Here is a 16,162-nt window from a genome sequence, read left to right as displayed (position 1 = left end):
TCTCAAATTAAAAAAAGAAAAAGAAACATTAATCTACCAGTTATATAGCATTATAAAATTTTAAATTCCAGGACAGGCTTTAAGTCTAATACTTGGATTCATGTGGGTTTTAATAATTCTCAGCCGGGTATGGTGGCTCACACCTGTAATCCTAGCACTTTGAGAGGCTGAGTGAGGTAGGAGGATCGTTTGACCCCAGGAGTTCAAGACCAGCCTGGCCAACATAGCCAGACTGTTTCTATAAAAAAGAAAAATATTTAACTTTATCAAATTTTATTTAAAAAGTAATACTAATTCTCCAAAAAAATCACTTAGGCCGGGCGCAGTGGCTCACACCTGTAGTCCCAGCACTTTGGGAGGCCAAGGCGGGCAGATCACCTGAGGTCAGGAGTTTGAAACGAGCCTGACCAACATGGAGAAACCCTGTCTATTAAAAATACAAAATTAGCCAGACGTGGTGGTGCGTGCCTGTAATGCCAGCTACTCGGGAGGCTGAAGCAGGAGAATCACTTGAACCTGGGAGGTGGAGGTTGCGGTGTGCCAAGATCGCGCCATGGCACTCCAGCCTGGCCAACAAGAGCAAAACTCTGTCTCAATTAAAAAAAAAAAAAAAACCGCTTCACTGAAATTCAAAATTATTCCTTCAACGAACTGCTTCTTAAATCTATTAAGATGGCATAGAATTTTCTTTTCTAAACAGAAAACCATTTTTGGACTGGAAATTATAATTATGGTTATAAATTTTACTTCTAATTCATTGTGCTCATGAAATCCACTCATCTAGACTAAAGTAACATCAAATAAACTATCCAATGACAAAAATGTTAGTCAACAAAGCACCAAATTTCAATGCTATTTGACTAATATGTAATCTGGTCATCATAATTGTGAGACATGGTATAATGATATGACCAAATGCAGTGGCTCACGACTGTAATCCCAGCATGTTGGGAGGATAAGGCAGGAGGATCGATTCAGCACAGGAGTTTGAGAACAGCCTGGGCAACACAACAAGACACTGTCTCTACAAAAAATAAAATAAAATTAGCCAAGTGCGGTGGCACACACCTGTGGTCCTAGTGATTCCGGAAGCTGAGATGGGAGGATCACCTAAGCCCATGGGGGCCAAGACTGCTGTGAACCATGATCATGCCACTGCACAGCCTTGGGCAACAGACTGCATCTTTAAAAGAAGACCATCTCTTTAAAAAGGTTATGTATCTACCATTTGTGCATTTTTGTCAAAATGCCTTTGTGTACCTCCTCAACTCTGACTTCCTAATATAGTAGAACTTTTTATTGCAAGCTTGTATACTTGACTTTTTTTTTTTTTTTTTTTTGGCTAAGCATACTAAATGAACTACAATCACGTATTATATAACACCAGAAACGGAATTTTCTTTAAATGCTGGAAAGAAATGTACCATTGCTCCATCTCCTTTTAAGTTACTGTGTGACAAATACAAGTAAATATTGTGACTTCCATCTCTACTTTCACTTTCTAAAATACTGCTGTAGAAAAATGAATGTACCATTCTGACAGCTTATGAAATGGCAGACACCACATGTAACTGCATCAAAGCCAAACATAAATTTTTAGAGAAAAATTACAAGAAAGTTTTTCTTTCCACTTGGGAGGAAAAAAGAAAACAAGAAAACCTGCTATAAAATTAATAATGAGTCCAAGCACGGTGGCCCATGCCTGTAATCCTAGCACTTTGGAGGTCAAGGCAGGCAGATAACTTGAGGCCAGGAGTTCGAGACCAGCCTAGCCAACACGGCAAAACCCCATCTCTACTAAAAATACAAAAATTAGCCAGACATGATGACATTTACCCGTAATCCCAGCTACTCAGGAGGCTGAGGCACAAGAATCACTTGAACCCCAGAAGGCGGAGATTGCAGTGAGCCAAGATGGCACCACTGTACTCCAGCCTGTATGACAGAGTGAGACTCTAGTCTCAAAAGTAAAAATAAAATAATGAACATTATTTCTTATAAAACAATCAGGGGCTTTCTACTTCTAGCAATATGCTAGGCTAAATACTGTGAAGAGTCTTCTATTACAACAAAATAACTCAAACCAGCATAAAATATGTTTCTTACACTGCTGCCTCATAGGAGTAAGAAAAAGCTCCAATAGGACCAAAAGAAAAGAATAAAAAGGGCTGACCTAAATAGGCACAATAATACGGTTGGTAAGTGCATCAAGTCATGCGCTAGGGGCAAAATAGAGACCCCAGGAAAGGTGTCAGTAATGTACCCTAACTCCTGGAAAACTAAAGTCAAAGCCTCTCAAAGTAGTCATCATCAAATTAGACTCCAAATTCAACCACAGATAAAGATGAACAATATACAAACTTTATAATCAGCCACATTCTAGAAAAAAAAATTTATTTTCACTGAAATTACATTAAGTTTATAAATTAAGAGGCAAAAGTACAGGGAGCACACTAAAATACAAGTTAGGAGGATGGATTAGTCCTACCTATAAAACAAAATACTTAAAACTGTATCATGGTCGCCAGGTGCCATGGCTCACACCTGTAATCCTAATGATTTGCCAGGCTGGGACAGGAAGATAGCTTGATCCCCAGGAGTTCAAGGTTACAGTGAGCTATGATCACACCACCGCACCACAGCCTGGGTAAAAAAGACAAGACTCAGACTCTTAAAAATAAATAAACAAACAAAAAATGTAAATAAACAGAAACATCATTAATACTAAAAGGAAAACCAGACTAGAACTAAGTACATAAAGAAATTCAGTATATGACAAAGCAGCCTCTCAAATCAGAGAAGTAAAGATGGACTTCTTAATAATAGTGTTGAGGCCAGGCTTGGTGGCTCACGCCTATAATCCCCAGCACTTTGGGAGGCCAAAGCAGGTCAATCACCTGGGGTTAGGAGTTCAAGACCAGCCTGACCAACATGAGGAAAGCCTGCCTCTACTAAAAATACAAAAATTAGCTGGGCATGATGGCGTGTGTCTCTAATCCCAGCTACTCAGGAGGCTGAGGCAGGAGAACTGCTTGAACCCAGGAGGCAGAGGTTGCAGTGAGCCGAGATTGCACCACTGCACTCCAGCCTGGGCGACAGAGCGAGACTCCGTCACAAATGATGATAATAATAATAAGTGTTGGGACAACCAGGTAGCCATTTGGAAAGAGATAAATTTGGAACCATAACTCATAACCCATAACAAACTCCAAATGGATCAAGGATTTATACGTTAAAAAATAAAACACTACAAAGATCTGCAAAACAACATAAGGAAATCTTTTATAAACTTCGAAGGAAGAAGGTCTTTCTAATGATACGTCAAAAATCCAGAAGCCTTAAAAAGATTTATAAATTATATCAGGTAAAAAGCTAAATACTTCTGCATGGCAAAATAACATAACCAAACTCTAAAGACAAACAACAAACTGGAAAAAGAAAATTATAGGCTGGGCGCAGCGGCTCGTGCCTATAATCCCAGCACTTTGAGAGGCTGAGGCGGGCGGATCACAAGGTCAGGAGTTCGAGACTAGCCTGACCAATTTGGAGAAACCCCGTCTCTACTAAAAATACAAAAATTACCCAGGCGTGGTGGTGCACACCTGTAATCCCAGCTACTCAAGAGGCTGAGGCAAGACAAAAGCTTGAACCCGGGAGGCGGAGGTTGCAGTGAGCCGAGATCGCACCATTGCACTCAAGCCTGGACGACAGAGCAAGGCTGCCTCAAAAAAAAAAAAAAAAAATTATACAAGCCACATTTCCAAGGGCTAAAGAAGTTCTCATAGTCTTGTTATGAAAAAATCTTTAGAATATACTATTTAACAGAAAAAAGATACAGAGCAGTATGTACAGTGTGCTACTATTTACATTTTAAAATGGGGAAAGAACATGTATGTAGGGGATGCATACTGGTTTGTAAGTGCAAATATGTTTCTGGAAGATACCAAAGATAGCAATGCTGGAATTACTCTTCTGGAAGTTTCTTTGTACCAACTTTGATTCCCAACAATTTATTCTTAATGTGATATGATTCTCCAAGCGAAGATGAACCTGAAAACACATTTTTTTTTTTTTAGACAGGATCTCGCTCTGTCACCCAGACTACCCAGCTAAAATTAAGTCTTATTTTTTAACTAAAATAGGCTGATGGAAGCCACAGTAAACATATACAGAACAAAAATTTTCACTGAAAGTAAACTGATTAGATAATTAACTTTTATATAGCAAAATATTACCCAGAAAAATGACACCTGAACAAATCTAGAAAATGACAGCTGAAAATCATGTTATTAACCTAAAAATTCTCAACTTTTGAACCTCAAATATGAGTCTGACATTTTAAAATAAATTAAAAATTTCCAAGTAATAAAAGTACGAAATATGACATAACATACTATGCATTAACCATCCATGATATATGATACATAAATCATCAAGTAGAATAACCTTTTCTTAAAGAAAATAAAGAAGACTTGAATATACTGAAAATGTCTTCAGGTTTCCCTTTGTTTGCAAAACACCACCACAGTTAAGAACTCACTGGAACCAAAGTTTATGCAAAGAAACATTAGAACAGTAATCTAAATGTGGCATTCTCTTTTTGAGTCTAATTCATTAGCCATCTTCACTACACAGAAACTACAAAATTCCCACAGGGATTACTGCAGTTTGATATACTTAACAATGTTTTTCTAGATTCTCTCAGGAGATTCTGAGGTTTTATTCCCTCTCTGGAGACTTTCCAAACTTCAATCCACTGTCAATTATTCCTTAACAAGGTATTAAAATTAAGAGTAAGACACAAACAAATCAAGATTCTTTCATGAACAAACCAAGATTGTTTCTTTCTTGTTTGTTTTTGAGACAGGGTGGAGTGCAGTGGCGCAATCTCGGCTCACTGCAACCTCCGCCTCCCAGGCTGAAGTGATTCTCCTGCCTCAGCCTCCCAGAGTCACTGGGACTACAAGGCGTGAGCCACCACACCCAGCTAATTTCTGTATTCTCAGTAGAGACAGAGTTTCACCATGTTGGCCAGGATAGTCTCGATCTCCTGACCTTGTGATCCACCCATCTTGGCCTCCCAAACTGCTGGAATTGCAGGGGTGAGCCACCACGCCCGGCAAGATTATTTCTTTTTTTTCTTTTTGAGATGGAGTTTCACTCTTGTTGCCCAGGCTAGAGTACAATGGCGCGATCTCGGCTCACCATAACCTCTTCCTCCTGGGTTCAAGCGATTCTCCTGTCTCAGCCTCCCAAGTAGCTGGGATTACAGGCATGCACCACCATACCTGGCTAATTTTTTGTATTTTTAGTAGAGACAGTGTTTCTCCATCTTGGTCAGGCTGGTCTCAAACTCCAGACCTCAGGTGATCCACCCGCCTGGGCCTCCCAAAGTGCTGGGATTACAGGTGTGAGCCACTGTGCCCAGCCAAGATTGTTTCTTATTCTCTTATTTCCCTATGGTCAGTAAAGGAGAAAATACTATCCTTTGTCACAATCCTTTATCACAATCTCAATAGGAGTTCCCCTTCAGGGCTGCTTCTTTTGGAGCACTGAAGATAAAGTAGAAAGGCAAAAGATCAGCCAGGCGCGGTGGCTCACGCCTGTAATCCCAGCACAGGGCGTGGTGGCACGCACCTGTAATCCCAGCTACTCGGGAGGCTAAGGCAGAAGAATCGCTTGAACCTGGGCAGCAGAGGTTGCAGTGAGCCGAGATCACGCCACTGCACGCAAGCCTGGGTGACAGAGTGAGACTCTGTCTTTAAAAAAACAAAAGGCAAAGGATCTTAGACTTTTTTTTTTTTTGAGATGGAGTCTCACTCTGTCACTCAGGCAGGAGTGCAGTAGTGTGATCTCAGCTCACTGCAACCTCCACCTCCTGGGTTCAAAAGCTTCTTTTGCTTCAGCCTCCTGAGTAGCTGGGGGTATAGGTGCTCACCACCACACCCAGCTAATTTTTGTATTTTTAGTAGAGATGGGGTTTCACCATATTGGTCAGGCTGGTCTCAAATTCCTGACCTCAAGTGATCCACCTGCCTCGGCCTCCCAAAGTACTGCGATTAGTCTTATGTTTTAAAAAAAAACACACACACATATCAAGCTGGGCACAGTGGCTCACTGGCATGGTGGCTGACACCTTGTAATCCAAGCACTTTGGGGGGCTGAGATGGGAGGATCACCTGAGCCCAGGATTTCAAGACCAGCCTGGGCAACACAGGGAGCAACATTTCTACAAAATATAAAAATATTAGAAGTGTGGTGGCACACACCTGTAGCCGTGGCTTCTTGGGAGGCTGAGGCGGTAGGACTGCTTGAGCCTAGGAGGTCAAGGTCAAGGCTACAGTGAGCCTAATCACATCACTGCACTCCAACCTAGGCAACAGCAAGATGCTGTCTCAAACAAACAAAACTACAGATATATAATTATAAATTATAAATATAATGAGTAATTGCTACACATTAGGATGGCTATAATTTTTTAAAAACATAGAATAACTCTTACGGAGGATGTGGAAGAACCAGAATACTTGTGAGTTCCTGGTGGGAATGTAAAATTGTACAGCCCCTGTGGAAAACAGTATGGTAATTCTTTCAAAAAATTAAACACAGAATTATAATGTCCCAGCCAGGCACGGTGGCTCACATCTGTAATCCCAGCACTTTGGGAGGCTGAGACGGACAGACTACTTTAGTCCAGGAGTTCAAGATCAGCCTGGGCAACATGGTGAAACCCCCATGTCTACTAAAAATACAAAAAATGAGCCAGGAGTGGTTGTGCATGCCTGTAGCCAGGCTATTCAAGAGGCTGAGATGGCAGAATCATCTGAGCCCAGGAGGTCAAGGCTGCAGTGAGCTGTGATTACGCCACTGCACTCCAGCCAGGGCAACAGGAGTGAGATCCTGTACCAAAAAAAAAAAAAAAAAAAAAAAAAGAATTACAATGTCCAGCCTGGGTGACAGAGCGACACCCAATCTCTTACCAAAAAAAATTGTAATACGACCAAAAATTCCACTTCCACATATATACCCAAAAGACGTGAAAGCAGGGACTCAGATATTTCTACACACATGTTCAGCATTAGTCACAACTGTTAAAAGCTGGAAGCAATACCAGTGTCCATCCATAATAGATGGACTAGATTAACTTATTTAGTAAAATACTACCAAGAAAAGTAACAGCTGAACAAATCTAGAAATTAATAGTTGACAATCACATTAACCTAAAAATTCACAAACAGCTTCTGAATCTGACATATCCATAGAATGAACAAAATTTGGTATATACATACACTGGAATATTATTCAGCCTTAAAAACGAAAGCAACTCTGACATACTCCAAGATGGACAACCTTGAGGACATTATGCTAAGGGAAATAAGGCAGTTACCTAAGAACAAATATTATATGATTCTACTTATATGTGGTAATTACAGTAGTCAAATTCAGAGACAGAAAGTAGAATAGTGGTTTCGCTAGGGGCTGCAGGAGGGAGAATGAAGAGTTAATAGAGTGTCAGCTGGAAAATGTCAAAAAAAAAGATCCAGAGCTGGTGGGTGGGGATGGTTGCACGAAAAGTGCATCTACCTAATGCCACAAAATTATACACTTACAAATGGTTAAAATGGAGAAGTTCAGGTTATATGCAGCCTACCACAGTTTATATATATGCATATACATACATATACACACATTTTTTTAAACTATATAATTGTTATAAATTATAAATAAAATAGGTAATACTGGTGTAAAAGTAACTACAGTTTTTGCACTGTTGAAATTTGCCACTTGATATTGGAATATGTTCTTAAATGTGGTTATGTTATATGTCATTTTAATGCACATTTCTCACTTTATTTTTTTTGCTAATGACATTACTTGCTGTTTATTTTATATTTATTTTAGACTATGGAAATGTTAGACTAAAAGCAAATTCAAGCGATTTTCTTATTTGGGTTTAAAATGGGTCATAAAGCAGCAGAGACAATTTGCAACATCAACAACGCATTTGGCCCCGGAACTGCTAATGAATGTACAGTACAGCGGTGGTTCAGGAAGTTCTGCAAAGGAGATAAGAGCCTTGAAGATAAGAAGCACAGTGGCTGGCTGTCAGAAGCTCACAACGACTGAGAGCAATCATCGAAACTGATCCTCTTATAACTACACACGAGAAGTTGCCAAGGAACTCAACTTCAGCCATTCTACAATCATTTGGCATTTTACACACCAACAAGGAAAAATTTCTCAGACTGTGATGTGTGACAAAAAGTGGATTTTATATGACAACCGGCAACAACCAGATCAGTGGTTGGACCCAAAAGGAGCTCCAAAGCACTTTTCAAAGCCAAACTTGCACCAAAAAAGGTCATGGTCACCGTTTGGTGGTCTGCTGCCAGTCCGATCCACTATACCTTTCCGAATGCCAGTGAAACCATTACATCTGAGACGTATGCTCAGCAAATTGATGAGATGTACCAAAAACTGCAATGCCTGACGCCAGCATTGATCAACAAAAAGAGCCCAATTCTTCTCCAGGACAACGCCTGACTACACGTCACACAATCAATGCTTCAAAAGTTGGACGAATTGGACTACTAAGTTTTGCCTCACCTGCCATATTCAACTGACCTCTCGTCAACCAGCTACCACTTCTTCAAGCATCTCAACAACTTTTTGCAGGGAAACCGCTTCCACAACCAGCAGGATGCATAAAATCCTTCCCAAGAGTTTGTCGAATCCAGAAGCACAGATTTTTATGCTACGGGATTAAACAGACTGATTTCTTTTTGGCACAAATTTTTACTGTAATGGTTCCTATTTTGATTAATAAAGATGTGTTTGAGCCTAGTTATAATGATTTAAAATTCATGGTCAATGGCCGGACACAGGGACTCACTCCTATAATCTCAGCACTTTGGAAGGCTGAGGCAGGCGAATCACCTGAGGTCAGGAGTTCGAGACCATCCTGGCCAACACGGTGAAACCTCATCTCTACTAAAAATACAAAAATTAGCCAGGTATGGTGGCAAGCACCTGTAATCCCAGCTACTCAGGAGGCTGAGGCAGGAGAATTGCCTTAACCCAGGAGGCGGAGGCTGCAGTGAGCCGAGATCAAGCCACTGCACTCCACTCCAGCCTGGGCAACAAAAGGAGACTCTGCCTTAAAAACAAACAAACAAACAAACAAACAAAAAACTCATGGTCCAAAACTGCAATTACTTTTGCACCAACCTATATCTACATATATATCAATATAACTCGGAGATTACCCTACATACTATACTAGCATGGATTATGGACAGAAAACTATCCTTTGAGGTAGCCTGATGGCACTTTATTATCATCCTTTCCTCTTGTTTCTTACACTGCCTTCTATCGTTCTGTTTTCCTCTTCTTTTATTGTCTTCCGGCTATAATACCAGCAACTACTACTTTCAGTTTACTAGTTGTTTAAGCTCTACCGGTAAGAACCACTAAAGAGGTTGCTTGACCACATTCAAAACACTGTATGTAACCTATTCAGTAATGGCCATTGGGAGTTTATAATTTTAAAAACATGAAAAAAAATTATATATAATATTTTAGTAGACCAAAAAAAAACACTATTTTCAGTAGCTAACTCACTGAACAGAAAATAACCCACTCTTGTTTCACAGTAAGTAAACCTAGTGTTTCCTACATCTGCTGGAATGTAAGAAATACCTGAGGCATATATTAAAATACTGAATTATCTCTGTTGGCAGACAACACAGTTTTATATGTAGAAAAATCCTAAAACATCAACAAATTGTTCAAGCTAATAAATGAATTCAGCAAAGTTGCAGGATACAAAACTTACATGCCAAAACCAGTTGTGGCCAACACAGTGGCTCACACCTGTAATCCCATCACTTTGGGAGGCCAAGGAAGGAGGATCATTGAGGTCAGAAGTTCAAGACCAGCTTGGGCAAAATAGCAAGACCCCATCTCTACAAAAATAATTTTTTATTAAAATAAATAAAAGGAGGCTAAGGCAGGAAGATTGCTTGAGTCCAGGAGTTTGGGGCTACAATGAGCTATGCCACTGCCCCTCCAGCATGGGCAGCAGAGCAAGACCCTGTCTCTAAAAAAAAATTAAAAATAATAATTTAAAAAATTAGTTATATTTCTATATATTTACAATAAGCAATCTGAAAAGTAAATTTAAAACAATTCTGGTTGCAATAGCATCAAAAAATAAAATACACAGGAATAAATTTAAGGAGGTGAAAGGCTTGAACACCACAAATTTTATAAAATATTGCTGAAAGAAATTAAGGAAATCTTAAATAAACAAAAGACATCCCATATTCCTGGATTTCAAGACTTCATATTAAGATGACAACACTACCTACAGTGATCTGCAGATTCAATGTCATTTCTATCAAAATCCCAACATTATTGTTTAAAGAAACAGAAAACCCCATCCTAAAATCCATATGGAATCTCAAGGAACCCCAAATAGCCAAAACAATTTTGAAAAAGAACAAAGTTGGAAGACTCACACTTTCTGACTTCAACTTACTACAGGCTAGCCATGATGGCTCATGCTTATAATCCCATCACTTTGGGAGACCAAGGCAGGAGGATCACTTGAGCCCAGGAGTTTGAGGCTGCAGTGAGTAGCCTAGCCTGGATGACAGAGCAAGACCCTCTCTCTTTAAAAACAAACAGGAAGGGCACGGTGGCTCACACCTGTAATCCCAGCATTATGGGAGGCTGAGGCAGGCAGATCATTTGAGCTCAGGAGTTTGAGACCAGCCTGGCCAACATGGTGAAACCCTGTCTCTACTAAAAGTACAAAAATTAGCTGGGCGTGGTAGCGGGCACCTGTAATCTCAGCTACTTGGGAGGCTAAGGCAGGAGGCAGGAGAATCATTTGAACCCAGGAGGCAGAGGCTGCAGTCTCAAGCCGAGATCATGCCACTGTACTCCAGCCTGGACGACAGAGTAAGACTCCATCTAAAACAAACAAACAAACAAACAAAGAACTTACTACAAAGCTACAGTAATGAAAACAGTGTGGTACTTGCAGAAAGACAGACATATGGACCAATGGAATGGAAAGGAAGAGTCCTAAAATAAATTCTCACATATATGGCCAATAATTTCTTTAACAAAGGTGCCAAAACCATTCAATGAAGAAAAGATACTCTCTTCAAGAAATGATGCTGAGAAAACTGAATATCATGTAAAGGAATGAAGCTGGACCCTTACTTTAAACCATATACAAAACTTAAACTCAAAATGGATCACAGATCTAAACATAAGAGCTAAAACGATAAAACCCTCAGGAAAACATAGGGGGAAGACTTTCACAACATTGGATTTGGCAGTGATTTCTAGGATATGACACTAAAAATACAGGCAATAAAGGAAAAAATAAATTGGATCCGGTTTTCATCAAAATTGAAAACTTTTTTTGCATCAGAGGACACAAAAGTAAATTAAAAGACTATCCACAGAATGAGAGAAAATATTTTTAAAATCCTATATACAGATTATATAAAGAACCTGGACAATTCAAAAACAAAACACAATTCAAAAGTAGTCAAATAATTTGAACAAACATTTCTTCAAAGAAGATACACAAATGGCCAATAAGCACATGAAAAATTGTTCAACATCATTAGTCGTTAAGAAAATGCAAATCAAAAACCACAATGTGCTACCGCTTGAGAACGGGGGCGGGGGGGCGGGGGGGCGGTGGGAGGAAGGAAAGAGAGAGAAGGGAAGGAAGAAAAGGAAAGTAAGGGGAGGGAAGAGAGGGGGAGAGGCAGAGAGAGGGAGCGGGAGAGGTAGAGGGGAGACAGGAAAGGACAGGAAGGAAGGAAGAAAAGAAGGAAGGAATGGAGGGAGGGAGGGAGGGAGGGAATAAAAATTAAGAAAACCTCATGAAGACTCAGAGAAATCAAAAACTCATGCATTGCTGATGGGATATGAAAGAGTATAGCCACTGTAAAAGTGTACAGTTCCTGAAAGAGCTAAGTAAGTAATTACCATATGACCCAGCAATTCTATTCCCAAGTAAATACCCAAAAATTCAAAGCAGGAACTTGAACAGATAACTGTATGGCAACATTCACTGTAGCATTATTCACAATAGCCAAATAGTGGATGTGAACCAAGATTCCATCAAGAGATGAATGGATAAAAAATAAAATGGTGGCCGGGTGTGGTGGCTCACGCCTGTCATCCCAGCACTTTGGGAAGCAGAGGTGGGCGGATCACCTGAGGACAGGAGTTTGAGACCAGCCTGACCAACATGGAGAAACCCCATCTCTACTAAAAAATACAAAAATCAGCCGGGAATGGTGGCACACGCCTGTAATCCCAGCTACTCAAGAGGCTGAGGCAGGAGAATTGCTTGAACCCTGGAGGCGGAGGTTGCCGTGAGCCGAGATCGCGCCATTGCACTCCAGCCTGGGCAACAAGAGTGAAATTCCGTCTCAAAAAATAAATAAATAAATAAAAATAAGGTGGTATATCCATACAATGGATTATTCAGCCATGAAAGGGAATGAAGTTTTGGCACATGCTACAACATGGTTACACCTTGAGGACATTCTGGTAAATGAAATAAGCCAGACACAAAATAACAAATATTGTATGATTACACCTATATGAGTTAGCTAGAATAGGCAAATTTACAGTTGCTAAAAGTACGTCAGAATTTTTGGGGGGGTGAGATGGAGTTTCACTTTTGTTGCCCAGGCTGGAGTGCAGTGGCGCAACCTGAGGTCACTGCAACCTCTGCCTCCTGGATTCCAGCGATTCTCCTGCCTCAGCCTCCCAAGGGCTGAGATTACAGGCACCTGCCATCACGGCCGGCTAATTTTTTGTATTTTTAGTAGAGACGGGGTTTCATCATGCTGGCCAGGCTGCTCTCAAACTCCTGTCCTCAGGTGATCCACCTGCCTCAGCATGCCAAAGTGCTGGGATTACAGGCGTGAGCTACCACGCCCAGCAAGTACATTAGATATTACCAGTCGCTGCAGACAGAAGAAATGGAAGATATTACTTAACGGTTATGGAGTTTTAATTTGGGATAATGAAAAAGGTTTAGAAATAAATTATTTTGGCTGGGCGCAGTGGCTCACACCTGTAATCCCAATACTTTGGGAGGCCGAAGTGGGTGGATCACCTGAGGTCAGGAGTTCGAGACCAGCCTGGCCAACATGGTGAAACCTCATCTCTACTAAAAATACAAAAATTAGCTGGGTGCGGTGGTGGGCACCTGTAATCTCAGCTACTCAGGAGGCTGACGCAGGAGAATCACTTGAACCCGGGAGGTGGAGGTTGCAGTGAGCCGAGATCGCACCACTGTACTCCAGTCTGGGCGACAGAGTGAGACTCCGTCTCAAAAAAAAAAAAAAGAAAGAAAGAAATGATTTTACATAAATTTTTAAAGCTAATAATGAAATACCCTAAAAATCACTGAATTTAAATGGGTGACTGTATGGTATGTGAATCATATCTCAATAAAGATTTCTCTTTTTTCGGTCAGACACAGTGGCTTACACCTGTAATCCCAGCACTTTGGAGTTTTGCCTTTAAAAATTGCATAAATAGGCCAGGCGTGGTGGCTCATGCCTGTAATCCCAGCACTCTGGGAGGCCAAGATGGACGGATCACCTGAGGTCAGGAGTTTGAGACCAGCCTGGCCAACATGGTGAAACCCCGTCTCTACTGAAAACACAAAATTAGCTGGGTGTGGTGGTGGGCGCCTGTAATCCCAGGTACTCAGGAGGCTGAGGCAGAAGAACTGCTTGAACCCAGAAGGCAGAGGTTGCCATGAGCCGAGATCACGCCTTGCACTCCAGCCTGGGTGACAAGAGCAAAACTTAATCTCAAAAAAATAAATAAATAAATTTTTAAAATAATTTTACAAGTACAAATACATACATGGTTATGCTATTAACTTACATCTTTGATAAGCCTCAAGGCTTATTTTAAGGCTCACAAAAACAAACTATCTGGAAATAACATAGAGTAAAATCAAACTCCCGGAAATACATATAGGATAAAAATTAATAGGGAAATGAAAATATTGTCAATAACCACACATTGTTAGGAATTCTACTTACTCGTTTTGAAGGACAGTGTTCATTCTTTTCATCCGTCATCTTTCCACTTTTAAGTGCTTTCCTTGGGTGCTTAATAGTTGTTTTTATGGCAGGTCGACATACATAGTTCTCCAAGTTCTTTGGAGGTTTTTTAGTTCTCTTAGCCTGGAGGCCAATTTTCAATTTTAAATTTCCCTCTGAAAAGTTTGTTTCTTTCACTGAAAACTGTTGCTGTGCATCAGTCAAACCATCATCTTTCCCAGCTTCGATGTTTCTTTCTCGATTCCGTTTGCGAAGGTCCTCTTCCTCTTTTGTGTTTTTTTCTAGCTCTACTTCTCTCTTACTGACCAATGTGCCAGTACTGATGGCAGAAGGACTCTTTCTTGAAAAACCTTCGGAATCAGAACCCAATCCTAACATAGCAGTATTTCTAGGGTCCATCACAAGCGTATGTTATTGCCAAGGAATCTTATGAAAATTTTACAGAACTGTGTTCCATAAAAAACAGGGATCTCCAAAACTTGAAACCAGCATCTTTCTCTGCAGAACAGACCATAACAAAAATTTATCAGAAAAGAGGCAACTATTGATTAACATAAGTAATGGGTATAGGGGCAGACAACAAGGAGGTCAACAACTACCCAAAAAAAAAAATCACAGTTAGATCGAAATGTTAATTCAAAATAGATTTAAATCCATTTAGTTATAAATACATTTAAAATTCAGAATAAGTTTATCATTCTACAGATATCATAAACAAGCCATTTGTGGTATGGCGCAAATGCAAATTTAAGAATCACCAAGAAGCTTCTGAAACTTACAGTCAAGCAAACATTGCCTAAAATAAAAATAACTTCATATATTTTCACACTCATCAGTTTTAAAAGAATATATTCCCTACTCTTCTGCTGAAGTACACTTTTATTTCCTAGTTTTATTGAAGGTAAAAATTCATCTTTTTTTGATACTCCATTGACTATGATGTGATTATTACACATTGTATGCCTGCATCAACATATCACGTTCACCCCATAAATATTTAAACACGCTATGTACCTATAAAAATTCTTTCTAAATTATCTCTTAGGCTGGTTTCAGTATTCCAAACTTTTAGAAGAGATTATCAGGCTTTTTAATGTTAGGACTCTCTGATGCAGGAACTTATGCACATATTATCTTTGTTGCTAGGATACAATTCAACTCTGAATTCATTCACTTGTCCATTCAAAAAATATTTCCAAACACCTATCATATGCCAGGCATCATGCTACACTCTGAAAATACAGTATTCAGCAAAATGAACCCAACTCCTAAATTTTAAGGTTTATACTCTACTGAGAAGGGCAAACATTAAGCAAATATTTATACAAATAATCACTGTTGTTATAAGAACTTTAAAAATCAGCAATTTATTTTTACAAGTTTTCCTAATAGCAAATACTCAGTAGGCATGTGTCAATTCCCCAAATACACAAAATGTTTTAAAACTAGCATGCTAATTTATTTTACAATAGGTGATACACCTAATCTGAGAATCTCCACAAGGCACCCCCATTTTAAATATAAAGATCCTCAGGAAACCAGATTACCATATAATCATTAGGGAGACTAGTGAATTTTTTTTTTTTTTTTTGAGATGGAGTCTCGCTCTGTCGCCCAGGCTGGAGTGCAGTGGCGTGATCTTGGCTCGCTGCAACCTGCGTCTCCTGGGTTCAAGAGATTCTCCTGCCTCAGCTTCCTGAGTATCTGGCATTACAGGCACAAGCCACCATACTCAACCAGTTAATTTTTGTATTTTTAGTAGAGATGGGGTTTCACCATGTTGGCCAGGCTGGTCTTGAATGCCTGACCTCAGGTGATCTGCCTACCTTGGCCTTCCAAAGTGCTGGGATTACAGGTGTGAGCCACCATGCCGAGCCAGAGACTAGTGAATATATTAATAAAACCAAAACAAAACAAGTCAGTATTCTTGAAGACTGACAGACTAGTCTTCATGTCAAACATATGTCTGACTCAAGATCTAGAACTAGTATATGGAAAACGGAGAACATCTTATCTCTTACAAAGTTCCATTTATAAAG

At 39.9% G+C, this 16,162-nt stretch overlaps 1 protein-coding gene across 10 annotated transcripts in view; it reads right to left on the bottom strand.

The window, feature by feature from the left end:
- Positions 1-16,162, bottom strand: part of ASH1L (ASH1 like histone lysine methyltransferase) — a 224,159-nt gene that overhangs the window by 168,000 nt on the left and 39,997 nt on the right. For all 10 annotated transcript variants that reach the window (XM_063655579.1, XM_063655645.1, XM_063655399.1 and 7 more), the window contains one exon: positions 14,103-14,621. In XM_063655579.1, coding sequence (XP_063511649.1) covers positions 14,103-14,522 — 420 coding nt within the window. In that variant the 5' untranslated portion in view covers positions 14,523-14,621. The remainder of the gene's footprint in view (positions 1-14,102; positions 14,622-16,162) is intronic.

Source organism: Pongo pygmaeus, chromosome 1 (assembly GCF_028885625.2).
Source record: "Pongo pygmaeus isolate AG05252 chromosome 1, NHGRI_mPonPyg2-v2.0_pri, whole genome shotgun sequence".
NCBI lineage: Eukaryota > Metazoa > Chordata > Mammalia > Primates > Hominidae > Pongo > Pongo pygmaeus.
This window is presented reverse-complemented; position numbering and strand designations above follow the sequence as displayed.